At 51.3% G+C, this 23,928-nt stretch overlaps 1 protein-coding gene across 1 annotated transcript in view; it reads right to left on the bottom strand.

Annotated features, from left to right (window-relative positions):
- Positions 1-23,928, bottom strand: part of PDIA5 (protein disulfide isomerase family A, member 5) — an 87,883-nt gene that overhangs the window by 2,633 nt on the left and 61,322 nt on the right. Inside the window, exons 11-15 of the mRNA XM_012641380.1 lie at positions 22,035-22,171; positions 11,939-12,009; positions 11,255-11,415; positions 8,416-8,546; positions 4,073-4,143 (exon numbers count right to left, since the gene is read on the bottom strand). Of these exons, the coding sequence (XP_012496834.1) occupies positions 4,073-4,143; positions 8,416-8,546; positions 11,255-11,415; positions 11,939-12,009; positions 22,035-22,171 (571 nt within the window). The remainder of the gene's footprint in view (positions 1-4,072; positions 4,144-8,415; positions 8,547-11,254; positions 11,416-11,938; positions 12,010-22,034; positions 22,172-23,928) is intronic.

Raw genomic sequence — 23,928 nt, 5'->3', positions numbered from 1 at the left:
AGGCTGGCCCCTGCAGCCTTCTGGGAACCCCAGCTCACCCTCTAGCACTTTCTGAATTATTTAGAAACACGAGGCAGATGCTCCTCTGGCTGTTTGCGAGGTTCCATTTCTCAGGGCAGGGGCCGTGGGGCCTGGCCCAGGGGATACGCACTCCTCCTTCACCTGGCCAGCGGCTGAGGGTCCCCTGCGTCCATCCCGGGCAAGGCTGCTGCTCCTCCGCTACACTGTGCAAGCGTTAGATGAGCACTGCTCCAGGCTGCTGCCTCCCTGCATCCACTTTAAATTATGAATTTAATTTGTATACATGCCCTGGAGCTGTTGCAAACGTAGTGTGTGGTTTTATAACTCTACTAAATTAAAAATGTGTACTTATTCTGAATCACCTAAACTAGCTGCCAGCCACATACTCAGAAGGCAACTCCTAGCTGCAAAGGCCAATCGACACTCCGTTTCTACTGAAGAGGAGACAAGTGCAGCCCTCCCCAAAGGAAGCAGCTTAGACTCTTTGGAAAGAAGGCAGCAGATAAACCTCTTCTGAGTTACCCTAATTTCACCCGTCTAAACGCCTGCCTCCTCACACTGAACTCAACACTTGCGCCCATCGCCTGCAGCACAGAATGAGCACTCAGGATTCGAGATTTGTTCTATGGTAGTTGGCACGAATTCCCGGGGCACACACTGTCAGTGCCCTGCCGTGTCCTGGCACTTGCCACAGCACCTGCAACTGTTTGTCTGAAAGCTTCCTCCCAGCCACAAGGCCAATGACCAGATAGGGGGCGAGGACGAGTACCCCGGCTTCCTTGACCACCGGGTGGGACAACTCTGGTGTACATCCCAGTGAGGCCTCCTGTGGGCTGGGGCCTCCTCAGCCCACACCACACCTGATTGGGTCTCTGCTCTCTCCTGTGTCGCTTTTTCCATCCCCTCCGGTGCTTCCTGAGGCCACCTCCCAAATAAATCCCTGCACAGAAGCCCCCCGTGCAGAGTCTGCTTCTGGGAGAACTCAAACTCAGACAACGCTGTGTATTCGATTCTGACTCTGCCCCTTTCCAGCTGAGGAACTCTGGGCCAGTCCTTCGGTCTCTCTAAGACTCAGTCTCCTCGTCTGCAAAATGAGGAGTGCAGTGGCACCTAGTTGAGCAGCTACTGTGAGGACAACACGACATGATGCTTTTAGTGGAAGACGAGCTCTCGGTAAACATCAAATAGGTTATTGTTCCTTCATTCAGTCAACATTTACGGAGGCCTAAGGGGTCAAGACTGTGGGGAATTCAAGGCCAAATGAGGTCCCTGCCCTTGGGGAGCTGTCACTCCTGATGGGCAGTAGCCAGCCTTGGACTCAGGAGGACCTATACAACACGGCCAGATTCCAGGAGTGACGTGGGCCAGTCACAGAGGGATGACCTTTACACAGCCAAGGGTAGCACTCTTGGCCACACCTTAGGCTGGGACACCTTCATATGCAGTGAGAGGCATGCCCCACCTTGCTAGCCCACCATGGGTCCTTGTCCTCCTTGCCCTTCAATGACACCATCTGGTCCGACACTAACAGTTTGAGTCCTTTCCCCACCAGTGTGTCAACTGATAAAGTCCCCAAGTGAGCTCCTGGAAGGGGGCGGAGGCTCCCCAGCTAAAATATGAGCTGCCACACATAGCTTTATTGATTCAGTAAAATAAATCTCTGCAGGAGCTAATATTGACTTTGGCTATGAAAATGGAAGTGAATAACCAACTGCATATTGATTGGGGAAGGAACGGGGACCGGCTTCTGGGTGGAAAAAAGACACAATTCCAGCTAAGAGGTAGCAGCATGGATTGTCAGGAAGGACTGGGAGTTAGACCCAATTCTGGCTGTCAGTGACCTGCTGTACATCCCTGGGCCAGGGACACAGCTCCATGGGCCTTGATCCTTCATGAGTAAAGGCAGGGGGGAATGGACAGGCCAGCAGTCCCCACACATCAGCCTGTGACCAGTACCCCCAGATGGCTGGCTTCCCTGATGTCATGAGTGCCACCCCCAGGAACCCCAAGCGGGCCAGCTGCCTTGGACAGAGAGGTTAAGAAGTACGTTCCTGAAAATGAGTGAGGGTGATCCTGGCTTGGAATAAAGGAAGTTGGAAGGAAGGACAGAGGGAATGAACCCAGGAAAAGGCCAGCAACATTACTGGCCCAAGTTAAGACAATGGGCCAGGTGCAGTGGCTCATGCCTGGAATCCCACCCAGCACTTTGGGAGGCCGAGGTGGGAAGACTGCATGAGGCCAGGAGTTCAAGATCAGCCTGGGCAACATAAGCAAGACCTCGACTTTACAAAAAATTTAAAAATTAGCTGGGCATGGTGGCGCTCGCCTGCAGTCCTAGCTGCTCGGCAGGCTGAGGAAGGAGGATCACTAGAGCCCAAAGTTCAAGATTGCAGTAAGCTATGTTTGTGCCACTGTGTGCTCCAGCCTGAGTGGCAGAGTGAGACCTTACCTCTTAAAAAAAAAAAAAAAAAAGACAATGAAGCAAGCAAAGGCAGGTGTATCGATGTCTAAGAAGAGGGGTGTCTCAAGGAAATGGGGTGCATGTGCATCAGAGGAGGGGGCATGGGGAAGAGGAGGGGCTGGCTCTTGACTCCCGCCGTGGGCCTGGCAAGCCTGGCCTCCCCTGTGCTGATGTGGGTCAGGCCCCTGGCCAGCCTCAGCGGTGAGTGGGCAGAGGGTTGTCAATGCGGGCCGTCCCGCCAGGGTTTCCCCAGCCACCGTGGCGCCCTGCTAGACCGTGCTCCCTGACACCATACTCCTCAGCATGCTGGGAGAAGCACACCCAGGCTCTGTGTATGCCACAGGGTCCCTTCCCAGATCTCCTGCAGCCTGTGAAGACCCGAGAAGCCAGTGAGGCAGGGCGACCACACACACCTCAGCCATCTCCTGTCCGCCCAGAGCGCCCAGCGTTCTGGGTGAGGGTGATAGAAATTGACAAGGGGTGACTGATATTCCAGTCCTGGGGACAGGCAGCCCAGGCTGTGCTTGTTACCCCTGGGTGCCCAGAGCAGGAACCACCACCTGTAGTATGCACAGGGCCCGGGTGGCACAGTGGGTGGCGGGTGGTGAGGGAGATGGACACGGGAAGCCCCTTCCTACCATACTCCTCTCAGTGCAGGGCAAGTGAGGGCAGAAGAGAAAAATATTTCTGGTCCTTGTACTCCCTCCTGGAGGGGGTGAGGAGTACCTCAAAGGCACAGTCAGGGCTTGTGGGTAATGACTGAAGCCCTGAGTCCAGAGAGGGTCATGGGATCTGGGTCTAAGTGGGAATCTGGTTCCCAGTTTGTCCCCTTCTCCATACATGTGCCTGTCCCCAGCCTGGCTTCCTCTGACTCACTGTCCCTGTACAGCTCTCAGGGGCCAGGTGTGGAGAGCACCTTCCTGGAACGGACTGTGGGCTTCTGGGGCCTGTTAGGCGAGAGGTACCTGTGACCCAGTCTCAGGCCTGGGAAGAGCCTTCGCAGGCCCCTGCCCCAGCACCCTGCCTGGTGCAGATGAGAAGGGACTCAAGGACTGGGAGGTGACCTGACTTCCCTGAGTTCAGGGGTCTGCCCCTGTCCCACAAGCCCTCTCCCAGCAACAGCCGCCACCACCCCAGCTGCTGGAGCTGCCTGGGGGATGTGCCTGGTGGCCCCTCTAATCCAATCTGCAGCTCCGGCTTGTTAATTTTATGCTTCATCAGTTGGCAGCTGCAGGAGCCTTTCACGTACGCAGGACGCGGCTCCACGGACACAGCCTCGCTCTCCTCCACCATGGCCTCCTCCAGTTGAGTTTTGTTGGATTTTTTAATTTGTATTTTCAATTACATAAGTAATGCATGACTACAATCCTACTGCAAAAAGGTTCAAACGCTAAAAGAATAAACAGATGACCCCTTTTATCATCCCTCTCCTCCGAGTAAGTGATTGTGCAGCATAAATCCTTCCCAAGGAAACCCCTGCCTATGGGTCTTAGCAGAACTGCACCCATTCAGGGAAGGGGACCTGAATGGAGGAAGGAAGGTGCAAGATCCGCTGGAGGCAGGATGAGAGATGAAGAGGGGTATCCTTACCTTTCGGTCCTCTTTGAAGGCGTCAGCAGTGGCAGTAAAGTGTGGAATGACCTTCTTACAGTGTGGGCACCCTGCGTGAGGGGGAGAGAGCGCACAGGACAGTGTTGCACATGCAGGGAGGAAGAAGACCCAGGGGTGCTTCCTGGAACCTAGGAGAAGCCTTTCCAAGAGCCCCAGCCCTCCCCGCCCCACTGTCAGGGTCCAGGTGCCAACCTTGCCACTCAAACCACCCCGCTTCCCCGTGTCTGATCTGTTGTCAAGAGGGCTTTGTAGGAGTCCCTGCCCAAAGCAGCAAGGAGGGTATGTTCCTGCCTGGGCTGGGGGGATGGCCCCTGAGGTCTGGCTCTGCAGGTTCCTTCCACAGAGGCTGCTCTCAGGAGGCAGACGAGTCTGATCCAGGGAGGGGAGGGATTCTCCAAGCCTGTCACTATCTTCTCTTGCTCCAGCGACAATGGAGCATCTCTCCTTTTCATGACTGAGAGAAAATGGCGCTAGGAAATGAGGGGTGTGGGGGTTGGGGGCGACCACTCTGCCTGAGCCCCACTGCTCATGCCTTCTGCTAACTTCCACATTCCTAGCAAGCCCCGTAGCGACCCAGACTGTCCTCAGGCTCTCCGTCCACCCTTTGCTCTGCGATCAGCCAGAACATGGGGCCGAGGTCAGGCTAAGAGGAAGACAAACTACAGGGAGTCACCAGACAGTCCCCAAGTGCCCTGGCACTAGAAGGCCTGTCAGTGGAGAGGGCCTGTGAGCTACACTGGTGCCCCCCATCATCTTGTCTCTTGTTCTGTGTGTCACCCTGAGCCCCTGCAGCTCTGACGACAATATCTCAGGAGCAGGGCAGAGACCTGCGTGTGGGCCACTTTCTCCTCTTGTCCCAGTGAGCCGAGGACACTGCAGGCTGCTCTGGCCCTTCCCTCAGCATGAACAGATCAGAACTCAAACCTGCCTCCTCTCTCAACCATTCCCAGACACCAGCGAACGGAACTGCCAAGAGGGCAGAAGGGCTTTGAGGGGAGGATTTCCCTGACCGTGGTAATTAATTCTGATCAGAACCAGGAGGGAAAGGCCACATGTCCCATAGGGAGACCTGGCTCCAGCCCACAACCTTCTGACATCGGTCAGCACTTGGGCCTCCGGCAGCCTTGGGAAAGCAGGCAGAGATGACAGGGTGGGCAAAGAAATGGCTCTGTTCGTCTGTTTTCTCCTTTTAAAATAAGATAATAATGACTGGCATTTCAAAAGCTTTTGTGAAACCAAATTAAGGCCAAGCTACAAGTTTAATCTGAATTTGGTACTTGAGCCTGTTCCTGAGATGGGCAGGACCACCCATACGGCCCAGCTGGCCGAGTGGCCAGTTGGCCTGCAACAGCGTGGGGGTGATGGGGAGAGGCTTAGACGGATTTTTCCAACATCTGACGCAGAAGGAGTGGAAGAGACCTGGGCTGGTTATGGGTTACATCACAACTCAATGAGACTAAGTGCCTAGCACAGCCTAACTCACGGCAGAGACTGGATGGATGCTTGTTAAATGGCTTAACATGACAATTTCAAGTAATACTTCACTAATTTGACCTAACAGAGGGAAAAACAGCTCTAATTCATGAAAATGTCATACTAGAAAAGGATGTTATATCATTTTCAAAACACTTGAAGAGTGCAATCCACTGGTTAACAAGGTACATCAAAGACGTATCCTGCAGGCAGCTACAGGCCCCTGGTTGAAAATAACCCACCCCCTTCCTCAAAATCTGGTTTCAGTACTAATTTTCCCTTTTAACCATTTTGCTTATTCAAAGTACAAAGGTAGCTGTCAGCCTGGTACAAATCCCCATTACTATCAACTGAAAATGTCTAGGCCCCAGATTACTGGCCTTCTGTTGCATCTGATTTTCTCATTACCCAAGAGCAAGAGCACAGCAGATGAGAAACTGGAAGGGAGGCTGTTTCAGAAAGTGCATGAAGATGTTTCCAAGAGGTGTCAGGTGGGCCAGCAGTGGCATGATTTTTCTTATTTGGGCTTTTTAAAAAAAGGCATCACATCTGTGTAGCAGGAAACCAAAGAAGCCTCCCAGGGTAGGGAGAGAGAAGCAAAGTCTGAGGACAGGATGGAAAATTCCAATTCTAGAGACGCAGCCATGCTGGCCTCAGAGGGCAGTCACCATGACCAGGCCACGCAGAGTAAAGGGGACAGTGAAACAGTGGGAGGATCTGTGTGGAGACTGGGGAGGCAGGATGGGGGGGCAGATGTGGGGGGAGCAGGCAGATATAAGGGGAGCAGGGATGCAGGAACAGGTTTTTGTTTTTTACTTGTAACAGGTATGTGACTTTACTGTTAGACCTTTCTGCTTTCTGTAGTGTTTAGATTCTTTATATATAAATAACTGTAAATACATATTATATACTATGTTTATACATATTAAAAATAAGTTTTATTATTTTTATCATAAAAAAAGATTTTTTTTTGTCCTTGGATAGTCTTCCTCCTTAAACCCACTGATACAGATGTATTTCCCTACACGTATTGGGCCAAGATTTAGGGACAGAAAATGTGGTAAGAGGGCCAGGCATGGTGGCTCATGCCTGTAATCCTAGCACTCTGGGAGGCCGAGGCGGGAGGATCATTTGAGCTCAGGAGTTCAAGACCAGCCTGAGCAAGAGCGAGACCCTGTCTCTACTAAAAATAGAAAGTAATTAGCCAGGCATGGTGGCATGTGCCTGTAGTCTCAGCTACTCGGGAGCCTGAGGCAGGAGGATCGCCTGAGCCCAGGAGTTTGAGGTTGCTGTGAGCTAGGTTGATGTCACAGCACTCTAGCCTGGGCAACAGAGTGAGACTCTGTCTCAAAAAAAGAAAAAAAAAATGTGGTAAGAGAGATGAAGAAAGTCTAAAGACCAAGCCCTTTGCCAGAGGCTGAGTCACTCGGTGACACTGCCCCGAATGGGCCAGGTTTAGGGTTTGTTGGAGTGGACGTGAGGCCCTTGGGAACCAGCAGGGACATGTCTCCTTCCCCTGTATCCTGGGCCTGGGACACGGCCCAGCACAGAGCTGTTCTTATATATCTGATGAAGGAAGAAGAGAAGGAAGGACGTTGATCTTTAGCAGCCCAGCAGGGCAGCAGTCACCAGCCCAGAGTCTCTGGGGATCCAGGAACCTGCCTGCCCAGCAGCCAGTGCGGCCTCTGTAAGTCACGAAGGCCCTGCAGTCAGGAAGGGGCTGAAGAGAGGTGGTGGGAATGCCATATCCCTGGCCCAGAGGTTTGGAGGACACTGGGGACATCTCTGGGGAAAGTACTTAGTTTGGACTTTGTGAAGTCCACCCAGTGGCTGGTCAGGGACTCCCACTTCTGTAGCCAGGTTCTCGTTCACTGCTGAGAACACTCACTTGCTGGACTGTGCATATGACACAGAGAGAGAGCCACCCAGGCTGTGGAATGGGCCTGTCACTAACTTGCCACATGGCCTTGGGCAAGGCTCAGCCTTCCACACTCTACTTTGCCCAGAAGGATGATGTCAACTTCTCAAAACCCACTCAGGCTTCTAGGCACAGGCTACGCAGCCGAGGACAGTGAGAAGCTCTACAGGGAACTGAGGGCACAAGTCTGGCTCTGAGGCGGCAAGGCAGAAGGGCAGGGGCAGGAAGGCCACCCCTCCCAGACACCAGAGAGCCCAGAGACTTCACAGTTACTGACACTTGAGAGGTGGGGGCGGGGGCGCCAACAGGAGGGCTGCTATGGCTCCAACCCAGCGAGTTTATGACTAGATGGAGCTGCCGCAGCTTTTATTATCCCCACTCCATTAAGCTGAGCTATAACCTGGGGGGGAGAGAGAGAAGGGCAATAGAAGAGTGGGAAGTCTAAGAACCTTTCCTTTTAAGTATCAGTTAACAACTTCAAAATGGGAATACACAAAACCTGAGGTCACAAACACCAATGTCAGCTAACGGGTTACTTCCTCAACTTAAGCTTTGATGGAAACAAGAATTGAGGAGCGAATATGCCTGTGCCTACATCACAGGTTCTGCCCCAAGTGGCTCCAGGAAGGTCAGGAAGAGGGTTCCGCGGTGTGGCTGAGCGGGGAGAAGAAAGTGGCCAGGTGAGGGGCAGGCAGCATGGGAGCCCAGGGACAGGAGGGGACTGGCCCCCACCATAGAGGCAGGGGGCTTTCAGACTGACATGAGAAAGGCTTCCCCAAAATGAGGAGATCCTGGACTTTTAAGGACCCCTCAGCCTGGAATGAGATCAGGGCACCTGGCTCACAGTAGAGATGATCCTGGATCGATTCTGCCCTGGTCCCTGGGGTGGTGTGGTCGGGCCAGGCCCTCAGTGAGCGCACGAGCTACTTACAAGGCGCGTAGAACATGACCAAGGCATGCTTCTTCTTCTTCAGGGTGTCCCGGAAATTGTCCCCCAGTAGGTGCAGCACACTTGTCTGCTGTTCTTCCCAAGTGGGCTCTGGAGGTGGGGGGGCCTGCGGGCTGTGAGCAGTGTCAGGGGAGGGGGAAGCAGTCATGAGAAGAGATTTGGTGAGCAAACCCACTCCCCGGCCACCCAGGGGAACATGCATGAAGAAATCACTGCATTCCCTCTAACGTTTCATTTTAAAACCTCACTTTAAACATGAACAAGTCTGTACCATCGGCAAAGATATTCTGATTCCCTTGCAGAGGCTATTAAGGGGCCATTCTGTGAAGCTGTGGAAGCCTGGTCCTGTTTTAGGGCAGGGCAGTTTCCCTGGATGTGGGTGCTCGTCTCTTCACCGGGGGTGGAGAACCTCCTCCACCTGGCTCCCCAGCCCCTCCTCCCTCCCTCCTTTGGGACTCTAAATGCCCATCCATTATCTCCTTTCTAATCCTCAGCCATCATTCTGGTGGAGAGAGCACAGGCCAAGGAGGTGGGTCTAGGTTCCAATCCGGATTACTTCCCAGCTGCGTGGCCTTCGGTAAGTTGCCAACCCTGTAAGCCTCCATTTCCTGTTAAATGAGGACAATGGCACCTACTTCTGGGATCTTTATGAAGAACAGAGACGGTGCGTGTTAGGCACCTAGTCCATCCAGGAACTTATATTTACTGATGCTCTAACAAATGCCAGGTGTTGAATAAATGCTTATAATTTTTTAATCTCCACTCTGCCTCCTGTAAGTATGGATCTCTAGGGTCTTTCAATAGCCTTTGCTCCCCTGCTCCCCTCTCTACAGCCCAGCTTCCCTCTTTCTCCTCTCTGAGCAATGTCTGGGAGCGCACCGAGCTGCCATGTCCTCCTCCATACTCTCGCCACAGCCCTGCGCCACCCGATTCCTGACCGCCAGGCCTAGCACCCCGCTGAGCACGGCCCTCTCTCTTCTCCTGGTTCTATTCGGAGCCCCTGAATTCTTAAAAGATCTCACCCCTCTGCACAGCTCCACTGATGCCTGTGGCTGAGGATAATGTGAGCCCCGACTTCTCACCCAAGCCCATTAATTCTGGGTCTTTTTCAGGCATTTCCAGCCAGAGGTCCCACGGTCACCTCAAACCCACTGTGACTTAGAACACATTACTCCTCGCTCCTCCTCCGCACCTCCCAAACCAGTTTTTGTCCTGACTTCTCCATTTAGGTTAATGGCACCCCTGCGCCAGTGACCAAGACTGGCCCCTCCCAGCCTTCCTGTCTTCCTCCTGGTCCCCTGGCTCCATGGTTGACACCACTCGCCTGACCTTTCTGCTCTGCCCTTTCCCTGAACGCTGCCTCCCCAGGCTGGCGTGCTGGCAGGCACGTCTCAGTGACCCACAGCTCGGCCACCCATGCACACACCTGGAAACACCATCCGCTTTGCCCCATGCCATCTGCTCGTCCTGCTTCTGGGTGACAAGCCTCAGTTTCCCATCCCAGAGCCATCTGCTGTTCATGCTCCACCTGAAGGATCCCTTCAAAGAGCCCGAAAGAACTACTGTTTGTCCCTGGGCAGGGCACTTAACCTCTCTGAACCTAAGTTTCTTCATCAATGAAATAGGCATAAGAGTTCTGGCCTTCAGTAGGGCTTTGAAGATAAAATGGGGCAAGAAGTAGGAAGGCATTCTGCAAAGGCTGGGCGGTATCATCACTCACACATCGATATCATCAGTTAAAGTCCCAGTGATGGCTAGAATCGGTCATAAAAACAGTTTCCTCTGTTTGAGTATTTTCATGTCATGCACCGTGCTAAGCACTTTTTACAACGGTCTAATTTAATTGTCTAGACAGGTCTATGGGGAAAGTATCGTTTCCATTTTACAGATGAGAAACTGGGTTTAGAGGGGCCAAGTAGGTGGCTCAGGGTCACGATCAGAGCTTAGGTCTCTCAGACTGCAGAGCCCATGCTTTAACCCAGCGCTTCTCAGGCCCTCAGCAGCATGGGTCACACACAGGAGGGACAGAGGCCCTCTGCCCAGGACTCCGGAGCACTGATCAACAATAAGCAATGCTCCCAACCCCTCGGCTCTCTACCCACATGTCCAAGCATCACAAGGGCCTGGCATGAGCCCACGCCACTCAGTACCTCCCAGCGAAATGGCCCTGGCATCAGCACAAGGCTGGACAAGCAGGTGTCAATCAGCCACCTGCTTCAGATACCAGAAGGCACCTTGTCCCTTTCAGAGGAAAACCGCCCCTCTCCCCTGGTCCCTAAAACAATGGCCTGGCTACCCTTAGAATCCTCCCCTAGTGGATGAGCAGGACAAAGTAGGAGGAGCTGATGACAGGACCTCGCCAGCCCACTCACCCTTGCTAGAGCCTCCCCTGAACCTAGTGGTAACTTTGCTCCCATTCCATAAGCTGGTGTTTCTCAGAACATCATGTCTGAGGAGTCCATCCACCCAGGACAAAATAAGTCCAGCTCTGGACATGAAGAGCTGTGTGTTCCCATCATTTGTCCAAGGGGATGGAATAAAATGCAGATAGTAGAGCTGGGGCCAAGGAGACTGAGAGAAAAGGGAACCCACGGCTTAGTGGAGCTCACAGAGCTGCATCCCAAGGGGCTGCCAGTGACCTGCTGCATCAGGACATGGGACCAGCACATGAGGGGTGGCTTTAGGGAGCCAAATCTGTCTCGGCTCCTGTGGGCCCTGAGCCCAGGACAGTGGGCCATGAAGCTTGCTTCATCTCCTCCAGGCAGTCTCCAGCGGCCGACAGCCCGCAGCTAAGATGTGCTATCGAGAGCATAAAACTTACTTTTGCATCCACTCAATAAATTTCTTCTTTGTTCTGAGCACAGGCACTGCATATTTCTCTCCATTCTTAAAATACTTCAATGTAGGAAACTCTGAGATGTGGAATCTTTCTGCCAGGGCCTTGTTGACAGTGGCATCGACAGCTGCAAGGACACCAGAGCTCTGGGATGGGGGAAAGGCCAACCATGCATTACAGCCTCGGACACGGTGCTGGTGGAACAGAGGGGCCCAGATGCTGCCCTCTCCCCAACCCATCTTGGACCTGCTGGAGTTTGACTGGGGGTGGCTAGTCCTATGGGCTCCCAGTCCCAGGGAACAGCTCAACATTGGCATGTCCATCATTTCTCATTTATGGGCTAAAATGAGGCCTTTGAATCTGCCCCATCAACCATGTTGGGCAGACTGGGGCCTTGCTCCTAACAGCCAGGGCCCCAGAAGAGGGAGCAGACAGAGGTCACCTGGATGGGCATGAGAACGTGGCCCCAAAGTCCTTCTGTCCCCTTGATCCCAGGCAGGCACCCCACCTGTCTGACGGAGACATGTCTACTTGGGGACACAGAGGTACCACAGGCCTCCAGGGACCGGGAGAGCTGCTGCAGGACTTCCAGGGCCAGTTGTTGTAATGATTCCTCATGTCAGTGAGTCTTTAAAAGAGAATGGTGTGGGGTCAGGAAAGGAAGCTTACATCCGCTTCTCCATGGAGGACTTCCGCTGCCTTCTCAAACTCTGGCTTCATTTTCTTACAGTGTCCACACCCTGTGGGGAGACAGCAAGAGAAATCATTCCCATGGCATGCAGGCCCAGGGGTGTCCTGCACCACCTCTGTAAGGATTCCCAGACACCGGGGGTACCTGAGAGGAAAGAAGGATATTTGCCTGCTCAAGGGAGGAGATCTTTTCCCTAATCCACATGGAGTAGGGTGGGGTTGGAGAAAGGTGCTCAAGAGACAAAAATGAAATAACCACAGAATCAACACCGGTGACATGTATATAGCCCTGGCGTGCCAGGTACCGACCAGTGCTTTATATCTGCACAATAGCCCCTCAAGGTAAGACATTATCTTCATTCTATGGATGAGCGAACCGAGGCACCAGGAGGGTGGATGACACCCCAAGGCTACATACACAGCCACAGGTCACAGAGCTGGGCTGAAGACCCAAGCAATCTGGCTGGGGGCCAGGCCACAGGCAGCACATGCTTCCTGGTACCATGCTGCTATCACCATCATCTTCTCTGGGAAGAAGGGAGTCTGGGGCCTTAAGCTGGAAATAAAAAGTCACAAAAGCAAAAGTATGGGAAAAAATTAAGTTCCAATTGTCCCCACATGATATGATGGGGTTTGACTTGTTTCCAAATGAATGGCATTTTCTTGGGATAAAGACCGCTTCACCCTTTCCTCTACAACCACATGAATGCAGTAAGATGTCACAAATAATAAAATTTGATACATTAAAAAGAAAACAAGCACTCTGTGTAGATGACGGACATCAGCATTTGTAAATTATTTTCATTTATTAGAAAGCACTTTCTGGCTTGTGATGCTGGAGGGCTGGGAGGCGAGAGGTCCCTACTGGCTCAGGCTGGAGGCCGCTCGCAAGGTGAGCGCCTGGCTGTGTCAGGACCACGCACACACCAGGCTCAGCGGGTGACAGGATGTGACTCAACCTTCTGGGGGAGTGCTACTGTGTGGGAGCAAGAGCACTGCAATTCTACTACCGATCGTTAGGAAAAAGACAAGAAGAAAGGAAGACAGAAAGTCACACACCAGCAGTATCAGAGGAGAACTCCCAAGAGGCCTCCCATGCCCTCTGAGAAGCCCTCTGAGCCACAGATCAGCTTTCCTGCCTCCATCTGAGACCTCGGCCAGGATGAAAGTTCCTGTCTCCTTCCGGGTTGTTCTTGCAGAGCTCAACGTCAGGTGACATGAACGTATCTCTTTCTTAATCTCTCCGCTCCATTCCTGCCTGTACCTGGCTGCCTCAGCCCATCTTCACCTGGTCTCTCCCAGGGTCAAGGGGCCCCAGAATGACTACCCCCCATTTAATGATAACAAAAAATCTAACTGATCGTTGAGCTGCCAGGCAGTGCTGCCAAGCCCCTCCTCTGGACAGAGCACTAGGGACATGACTCAATCAGAGATACTGACCCTGATGGACCGCAGCTCAGGGAGTGGCTACAACTCCCAGCTGTACCAACATGCTGGTTCTTCCCAAATGGGCCCAAGGAAGAGGGACACCTCTAACCCTCAACTCAGAGGCTCCACCATGCCCAGTGGGCAGGAGGGGGAGAAAGTGCTGAGCATGTGGGCACTCCTGCTACTGCCACGTGGGGGCTCCCTGCTCCTGTGGGCTGTAATGCAGAACAGGGAGAGACGGTTTTAGCCCTTGGGATCTTCCAGCCTGGTGACAGACAGCACCGTGGTCTGGGGTCCACAGCGGGACATGGTGCACACACCATGCCTTCAAGAGGTGAAGCAGAGAAAGGGTACTCCTCTGCCCCCTGTCCCCAGGGAGCAGGCAGTTCCTTCCTGGGACCCTTGGACATGATGCCACACACGCATTACACACTCATCATGCTGGGCGCCAAGTTCCAGACTGAGACTCCTTAAAGGCGGGGCCTGGGGATTTTTTTACCTGGTACCTCCACATGAAGCAAAAGGACTATCATTTAATAGATATGCGATAAATATTTGTTGGTCAGCAATGAAAAGAACAGACCTACTTAAATAATTAGTACATGAAGACTAGGGAGACCAGGGGTTTGAGAAGACCTCCTGGAAGAGGCAGATGAAAGGATGCACGGGCAAGTCAGTAAAAGATAGAGGACAGAGGGCCCAGTCAGGAGGACAGCAGCCTCAAAGGAGTGAGACCGTCCCTGAGCCCCACTCAGCAGTGTGGAATTCTGCTGCCTGGGCTGGGCAAGGCTTCCCTGGGACCACTGAGCTCCTGGCCCCCGAGGAGCCCCTGGGTGGGGAGGGTAGCCCGGCTGAGCCTGGCCCGGCTATCCACCGCGGGGGTCTCAGCAGTTCCCGGGCCAGGCGCCTTTGAGATCACAAGCCCAGGGTAAACCCTCTTTCCAGGAAAACGCACACAGGGTTACAGACGACTCCCCACAGAAACACTTTTACACACAGATCACATGGCAATCCCCAAGAGTGACTGCAAAGTCCTGTTTCACGGAATGTACCTGAAGCACACGGAGCACGCAGGGCTGTTTCTGCCTCACTGAACTGCCCCCATGGAAACACGCAGCCTGCAATCCAGCTGGGGACGCCAAGCAGCCTCTCCTTCCAGGCGGCGGCCACCACCTCAGCGACCCGAGGAGGAGAGGGGTCGGGGAGAGCCAGGTGGGACCTCTTGGGTCACTAACACTCGAGGCTTTAACGAAAGCTTCTCCCCCACTTCCCCCTGCTGGCGCATCTGTAGCCCATCATGCTCTCCTCCAATATCCTGTTTCATTTCTTAGTTATACTTAAAAGAGCTGGGGTAATCTGCTTACCTGTTCCCTGCCCATCCCCTCCACTGGCATGTAGGCTCTGTCCAGCTCACCACCATAGCGCTGACACTGATGGCGCACTCCACACACTTTCTGAATGAATTAACCTCAGGACTGGATTGTTTAAGTCTGTATTTGTGCACAAAAGGTTTAACAGGACTAAATTCTTTATAGGCAAGGGGCATGGCTTGTACCCGAATAGTTGCTAATTTGACTAAATACCTGTAATTAGTGCCCAGCCAGGTCCTGTGCACACCCCCTCCCATCCCCCCACCATTTACGCACTTCCCCTGCTCCTTACTAGGTCTGGAAAACGTCTGCAGAAATCCTCAACATCTAAAGACGTTGTTCTGAAGCTTCCTATATATACCCTAGAGTTTCTCTTGATGTCCTTAAAGTTTCCCATTCTGGCATCAATTCCCTCTGTCTCCCTCAACAAGACACTGAGGCCAAGCGATAAACTTCTGCAAACAGAGTTTTGAATGAGGAGCCAGGCCAGGCCCAGAGGAGGGAAGAGGTCTGGCTGAGCAAACATCTCCCTCCCTGACACCCGCCTGTCCTGGGAACTGTGGCTGATGGACAGAGACGGCAGTGACTGAGCCCAGCCTCCTGGGCCTGGCCTTCAGGATGTCCCTGGCTGCGTGGGCAGTGGGACAGTGGAGGATGGCTCTGGCCCACTGCATTTAGTGTCCGGATTGTGATTTGATATGCCATTAAGTTTTACGGCCAGACTTCCTTGTTGGGTTTCTACAGTCTGTGTAAGTGCACTTACTCTCACTTTCGTGATCTGGCACAGAGGTCCGCACATCGACTCTCCACCACGCTCTTTTCTGGCTGTGGGAATGTTGGCCCCCTGTCGACTCCAAGCCCTCAGATTCCTCTGGATTTCATTAAATTCAATTATACTTATGATTTCATTACAGACCAGCTATGGGGCTTTCCTGGATGCTGGAACCAGAATTTTCCAGGGAACCAGATTCATCTGTAAAGCTCCCTGGTAGGCAGGGTACCACATTATTACCCAGGACTCTAGGTGAGCCTGGTTCTTGCCTTGCCTAGAACATGGCTTGGGGCAAGCCAGGAAGGATGGCTTTCCTACAAATGCTAGCAAAAACATGGATGTCTTCACACAGAGACTCAGGGCTCTTTCAAGGCTTCCAACTGTATCCGCGCCAAAGCAGACTCACGACAGTCTCAGGCATGTTGGGGCAGACTCACACACTGATGGATTCTCTATTCATCGCACAGCCCCTCTTCCTGTGTGGAGTATGTTTTTTTTCCTTTATGTTAGTGCAAAATGTAGATAACAAGCTTTTAAAATTTTATTTCCAGGCCTCTATCCAGAGGAAATAATCTGACATGGGGACAAATATTTATGCATGAAAATGTTCTCTGCGGCATGATTTACAATGGGAAATACAGTAAACAACTCAGACATTCAGTATTATGGTGCTGGTTAAGTAATTTATGGTGCCATTATACAATGGAATATTATGTGACCACAAAAAGCATGTACAAAAAGCATTTTTAATAACATATGAAAATACAAAATAATGTTAAGGGGAAAATATAAAGAAAAAAGATGCACAGAAAAAAAAGACAAATAAAATTCAATTCCTTCTTCCTACCTGGCACAGCAAACAAATGAAAAATCCAGATACATTAAAGAAAGAAATGAAAAAATAAAAATATTACAATAAAATATAGGGCACTATTTTTATATCCTAGAGGTGGATTTCCTAAGCAACTCATGAATCTCAGAGGTCAGGATGGAGGAAGCAGAACAGCTGAGTGGTCAGGCTGTAGCCTCTAGCACTGCCTCAGTTTTTAATTCTGGATCACTGTTTTGGCTATGTGAACTGTGACAAGTTTCTTGACCTCTTGGTGCCTCCCTTTTCTTACCTAAAAAATGGGAATGATCATACCAACTTCACAGAATTTGTAGTGAAGATTACATATGGAAAGTACCTAGAACAATGTCTGATTCATGGTAAATGCTCAGTAAATATTATAGCTATTATTCGGCTACAAAAAATGGAAAGCTTTGTACAATGAAAAGCACCATCAACAAAGCTAAAGCATGCAACAAGACTCAGAGAAAGAACATGGAACACAGCCATAATTGTAGAGTTCTAGGTCAAGAAGAAAAAGACAAACAACTCAGCAGAAAAATGGGTGGTCCACAGAAGAAACATGAAAAGCTGATTATCACATGAAAGGATGCTCAACCTCCCTAGAGGTCAGAGAACTGCAGACAGGTCACTCTTTGCCCTGCTTAGCAGAAATATAAAAGGCTGATGGTATCACGGTTCCAAGGACACAGGCTCGGCCACGTACTGCTAGGTAGGCTAAAACCTTTCTGGAGGGCAATTTGGCAGCATCTATTACATCAAAGTTCAAGCAAGCATACCTATCCCATGGCCAAGCAACTTCGCTTTTAGGAAGTAATCATAAATATTTAGACATGTTCCCAATTACATGTGTTTACAAATATTCCTTGTGTTGTTTGAATAGTGAAAAACTGGAGACAAATGTCTATCAATACAGGAATGGTTTAAAATGTATGGCATATCCAACTTATTACAAAACTACTCAGTGGTTAAAAACATTGAGGTAGATTTATTTGCCAACTTTGACATTTACATGAAAACATTTTAAAGACTGACTGATAAGTAAAAAAAAAAAAAAGCAAATCCCAGAAAAATGGACAGGGAATGATCTTATTTATGTTTTTTTTTTAAAAAAGCAAAAGTCCTGTTATATAGGTAGAAGCAGGGCAGAAGGAAGGGTATACTACCAACTGTTAGAGTGGTCAGCCCTGGGTGTTCTTTGTACTATATTCTTACCTATCCCTTGAGTCCTGCAGAGCTAATAACAAGGATGCTGTTAATGTTATTCTTAAATTATTTGTGCAATTAAAAAATAAAAGTGATGGCATCGATGTGTTTTTTGGGATGATAGTTACACAAATCTATATATGGGAAGAAAAAAGGGTCAACTTTACTGTATGTTAATTTAAATAATAAAAGTTAAAAACAAGGGAAAAAATAAAAGAAAGACTAACAAGAATGATGCCAAAAAGTGAAAGGAGGTTGCCTCTGGATAATGGGATTATAGGTAGTTTTTTTTCCTTGATGATTTATATTTCTCTGTGCCTTCTAGATTTTCTACAAAGATCACATATCACTTTGAGAGTAAGACAAAAATAAAGTTAAAAGCTTATTAAAAAAAAAAAAGGTGATGGTAGAAAATCTGGAGTCTGACAGGGACCTGCTGCCAGAGACAGCCCAGCTCCTGGAAGGAAGGTGGCTGCAGCTGCCAGCACACACCTGCTGGGGGAGAGCTGTGGCGAAGAAAACATCTTGTCTTGGGCCTCTTGCCAAGGAAGAGGGGCCCATGGGGCGGGAGGCACTCGAGGACAGAGCTGCGTGGCTCCCGAGATCCCTGCAGGACTGGAGAGAGGAAGGGCAGGGGTGCTCTGCATCTCCCGCAGCTTCTGTCTTAGGCCCAGCAGAGAGCCACGCTGCTCCACAGGGACACCCCTCCCTGGGATCCCCCACTGATGGCACTGTGTCCCTTCCCTGCCTAACACAGGCCTGCTTTCATGCAGAGGGACAAAAGCCAAACAGCGACAAGAGAAGACGACTGACATCAGACAATCTGATTTTCTCACACAGAACGCTGCAGAAAGAAATGAAAGGTACCATGGGGCAGCAGCAGCCAGTGTCCCACTGACATGCCCTCGGTGGACACCATCTTTGTTCTCTGCAGGATGAGTACCAGGCTGATGTTGCATGCGAGGCCCCATGCCAAGGGGCAGAGGGTGGACAGGCACGAAACCTGCTGACAAAGGGAAGCGCTGAGTGACAGAAGGGCTGCTCTGGGCCGCAGGGCCAGGCTTTGCCACACATGGCACTGCACGCACGGCCCTCTCAGAGCCCTTTGCTCACTCTCGGCCTGCCCTCCCCAGGACACCTGGCCCAGCTCCTGGAAGGCAGGGCTGTGGGGCAGACCTGGGGCAGGACTAGAGCCCACCGAGGCAGAGGGGCTGGTGCTATGGCTGGCCTGTGCTTATTTACTCAATGGTGACTCAGGCATCACATGTAGAAGCCACGGAAGAATCTGTGGCAAGGCTTCTAACGAGTCCGCTGCTGGGAGAGGGAGGGAAGGGAGACAATATGGTGACAAGAGAGGCTGAGGTGGTGAGCGAGCGGCAAGAATGCTGGGAAGAGAGGGCAAGAGCAGGGGCCCGTGGAGGTCTCAGGGGCAGTCCAACCCCAGGGAATGGATAATACACAGCAACTGGGGGGGGCTGTGTGCCTTCCTGCCAAGAACCCAGGATTGTGGCTGCATGGGCGCGCCACGAACGTTTCAGGCAGAGAAGCAAGTGACTTACCTCTGCAACCTACAGGTGCCAGGGAGGACCCACCTGGGGCAGATACAGGTCAGGAGGGAAGCTGAAGACCCTTTGCCTTCCTGGCCTTTCAAAGCAGGACCAGGAAGGCAACGACCATGGACTGAGCACTCATGATGTGCATAGAAATAACACTGCAAAGACAGACCACGGTTCTCCCTGGGCATCAGTATCAGGAATCATTTTAATTTTCTTCTCTATGGTTTCCTACGTCATCTCTTTATAAAACGAACGTGCATTACGTTCCTAATTAGTAGACTCATAAAAGTAAATTGAGCCTTTTAATTTGAACCCCGCTATTTCGGTTCTACTGGGGTGCTTTAAAATCCTAATACAATTGTTTGACATTTTAGTTGGCTATCCTTTTTCCAATTCTAACCCTTGATGCCTAAATATGCCCTGTTTTTTACAGCTTCAACGAAGTTGCAGATTTAAAAAAGTACACACCCTCTAGACAGAAGCAGGCCAGATTCACAGTCACAATGTACTGAGGAGATTGAAAACAGCAACTCACTTTGTCAAATGTCTTGATAAAAAAAAAAAGACATGCTAATTCATCAAGCTAGTAATCCTATCCTGAGAAACAAATGAAGCACGTCGGCAATCCTCAATAGACTCTATGGTGCATTACACTGACAGATCCCAACTTGTTTTTCTAAGTCTCCAAAATGGTCTGTCTGCAAACTACTCCCTATTTGGCCTGGGACTGACACCTGTAACGTTATGATTTCCAGAGTTCACCTGTTCTGCACTTGGGAAACCTGGAACAGCGCTGCTGGTCTCTGGCCTCCTGATATTTGTCCTTTTCTCTGGGCCCCTCAAACAATACACAAGCAGGTTTTGGATACTGGGGGCTCTCCAGAGCACTCTGGCACGAGGTGCAAAGCCAGGCAGCTAAGAGCTCTCTGTTCTCAGTTCATCTGCCTTGAGCTCTGAATTCCCTTTAAACCTTGTGCATTCCATCCCTTTCCAGCTCAAGACCGTGCTCCTAGACGAAGGAGTGTGTAGAGAGATTATTTAATGCAGAGCCATTGCCATCTGACAGCAGTGTTAACGGGCAGTTCATCAGGAAATTAACTGCATACTTGCGCCCTGACCCTCTCACTCTGCCAGCCCAGCAGGAATCAACCCCCACACGCAGAGCCTTGAATGGCCAGGGACTGGTGGGCTCTCTTAACTCTGACTGGAAGCACAGACACATGGGGGTGAGGAGGCTGGAGCTCCCCGAGGGGGAAGTGAAAACAGCCTTCCTTCAGGGAGGCAAGCAGGGTGATTTCAACATAATAACTTCCTGCAAGACTTGCTTCCATCAGCAGTAGGCAAGGAGAGCATATTTTAACAGGAGACCACTGCAGTGCTGCCTGGCTGGCCTAACAGTGGGCAGTTTTGCAGGTACCTCAAACCTTGGGGACACCCTCACCAAGGCCCTAGCAGACTTGGGGGTGACACCCTCCTAAAGCCCTGAATCAGAGAGTCATGCAAGACTGGAGGGTCTTTGAAACTTACTCTTTAGGTCTTTTTTGTCTGTTTTCTAGAAACTCAGAAGGAGAAGAGCCATAGGAAATACTTTTCTTTTGGATCTGCTCAAGAGTCAGCACTTGTAAGAAAGAAAGAGTTAGGGAAATCCACAGAAAGAGCACGCTTATGAACAGTTCCCGGACAAACAAAACCCACAGGTGCTGTGGGGGAAGGGGAGAGGGGCAGGGACCCGTTCCTCCTGGATCATAAAGCTCTTGAAGTCAAAAGCAGTACAGGACTCACAGAGCAGTGGACAGTCTATGTCAGCTCTCTGTGCAACAGTCTCCTTACCTGTAAAATGGGGCTATTCATACTCACTTTGTGGCACTGTGGGTAAAATGAAAGGCGACAACCCCCCTTCCGGAAGGCACTTTGTCATTACCATAGGGTGACAAAACTATTGGCACAGGACCCTTATGATTAAGAGGATCAATAATGTATTCTCATTCCAGAATATGCCTCTATGGACTAGACTGTCCTTATGCGCTATGACACAGCAATTATGGTATTGATCCGTGAAGCACTTACTTCTTGCTTTTTTCCCTCCTCCACAATCTCATACCCACCATCACTGGGCCAAAGAACCAGCAGGAGGCTACAAGAGAAGAGCACCCCACACACGTACACCTGCCCCAGGCTGCGCTGGGGACCACCCATCAGATGGCTAGAGCCAGCTCTGTGCCCCGCGCTGCTGTTCCCTGTCCTCATGAGGCCCTTTCTTTTTCCAAGGAGTAGCCTTCCCCTTCTTGGAAACCAACTAGTCAATTTTCCATTCTCCATGGGGAGGATACTGGCCCAGAAAAATCCTGAGCTACAGGCCTTCCAGCCACTATTATAAGCACATTTTATGGCATTTACTTCCTTGATTCACTGTGGTCGTTTCAGGCTGAGACTGAAACCAGGTGAAGCAGAAAGAAGGCATCCTAGATGCGGGAAGATCTGAGGCTCCAGCCTGGCCTCCCCATGCCCACTCAGCAAGTACAGGCCCCCACCCCCAATACGATGAAGGGCAACAGCTGCTCATCATATCTAAGGGTACTTTCAGGCCTAATACCTCCAACTCATGCTGACTTGGAGGAAGCCGCTCAGATCCATGGGTGGCGGAGCCTCACTGAGCTCTAGCTAAGGGACACATGCAGCCTTATTGGGACTGCCATGCTGTTTCCACAGTGATGCTGGGTGGGCCCTGTGCACAGTGAGGACGGGGACCTGGCCTGTCACCACTGCATCCCCTGGCTCAGCATGGCTCCTGGCAACCAACAAGTAAGTGCTGGCTGGACTCACATCCAAAGCAGCACGCCCGTCCTACTCTGAGAGCGGGCAGGTGGAGGCGGAAGAGCAAAGTTCCACTCACATGGGGCGTGGAACATGACGAGGACAGAGGAGTGTTCCTTCACAAACTGGTCAAAGTCTTCATCGGTCAGGTGATAAACGGAGCCGCCCTCATCTGCCCAGGGAGTCTCGGGGACCTGGGGCTGTGGCGGCTGTGGACTGGAAGACCAAAAACAGGCAGAGCTCAGAGCAGGCCCCGGGGCCCGAGCAGCCCTTCCAAGATCCAGCCCCCGGACACAAAGCCCCCACTGGCTTGGCATGGCCCATTCCAGGGGCCTGGGCTTTAACAAGCCAGAAACCGCCCCCATGGAGGAGTCGTGGGGTCAGTGCTGTGGCCCTGCCCACCTCCACCTTCCCCACAAAGCCGCAGAGAAGCACTTAGCAGATGTCCTGTTACAAATAGTGGCTTTTAGTTATAGCTCTCTAGGTAGCTCAAGAAATCTCACTTCTCCCCAGGAATTTGGGGGCTTGTTAGCTTTCTCAAGCTACTTCAAACTTTTAGCAGACTGGCAAGAATAAATAGCAACAGGAAAAAGTGACCTTTGGAAAAGCTCACAGTTGTGTTTACAACCGCCCAGAGGGCAGTAGAGGGAGGATGGGATAATAGAGGGGAGGGGGTGAGGAGGCCAGGGAGAGGCCAGGTATCTGCGAAAGACCAAATCTGGGCTGGGCAAGGGGAAGCTGCCATGTGGGGGTGCAGGGGCATTCACTGAGCAGCCTGCGTCACGGTGAGGGAAGCCACCAAGGCTGGGGGTATCCTAACTGTGACAGCATACCCTATGTCACGGATCCTCCCCAGAGGCCAAGAACCAACTCATCCAGTTCTCCCAGAGGCCAAACCAGCTCTACCAGCCCTCAGCTGCAAAACCTTAGGCAGCTGCCTGACCTCTCTGGGGCCTGTTTTCCATAGTGTGACCGGGCTGATATCTATGTCACCAGCTGTTATGAAGAGGGGAGGCTCGCAGGTGCCCTCCCCTGCTCCCAAGTTCAGGACAATACTGCAGTGACACAAACTCCCTGCTGCTTTACTGCCACAAGCACCTTTGCCAGGGCACCTTAATTGCAGCTTTGAAAAAACCCTTGAGGATGACAAATGTGAAAAGACAATCATTGTTTCCTGCCTTTGAGAGCCTACAGGAGAAAAAAATTTAAAGTTCCAGCAGCCAGGGCTGGAAATTCATCAGAAAGAGCAATGTAGCCGACACAATGGAATCAGCCACCCCCACTCCCACCTTTCTACCCCTCACAGAAGCCTGGGTTTTGGTGTCATCTTCAGAAACCCACTCTGGCGCTTCTGACTAGGCCCCACTGGCGGCCACAGTCTCCCTGGTCCCGAGAAATGGAAAGTGGCAGGGAGAGGGCAAATCACTCCCAGCCCATGCATACCCAATGTCAGACAGGACTGGCCGCAAAACCCAGCTCTGGAACGAGCCCCTAGCCAGGCGATGTTCCCAGGCAAACATCAAGAAATCTAGGTTCCTTTACTTGGGCTCACCCCACTGACCCCTCAAAACACCACCATTCCACTTCAGAGAAATTTGTCTTTACAATACACCTGCACATGTACAAAGTATGTGCATTCGAAGGTATTTACTACAGACTATTTGCCGTAGCAAAGACTGGAAACAACCCAGTGTTCATCAGTAGGGGGGGGAGTTAAAGTTCGGTCCCCCCACGCTAGGGAGGGTGGAGCGCTATGAAGGACAATGACACGGACACAGCTGGAGGTGGACGGGACAGTCTAGAACTTGCTAGCTTTTACATGAAAAAGGGGGAGATAAAATATACTTATTCCCACGTGCTTTTATCTGCATAAAGAAACACTTTAAGAACACACAAGAAACTAGTCAAGGTTGGAACTGCTCGGGGGTGGGAGGCAGAGGGGAAGGAGGAATTAGGTAGAAGCAAGACTTTTC

The sequence above is a fragment of the Propithecus coquereli genome, unplaced genomic scaffold (assembly GCF_000956105.1).
Source record: "Propithecus coquereli isolate 6110/MARCELLA unplaced genomic scaffold, Pcoq_1.0 Scaffold10, whole genome shotgun sequence".
In the NCBI taxonomy this organism is placed as follows: domain Eukaryota; kingdom Metazoa; phylum Chordata; class Mammalia; order Primates; family Indriidae; genus Propithecus; species Propithecus coquereli.
This window is presented reverse-complemented; position numbering and strand designations above follow the sequence as displayed.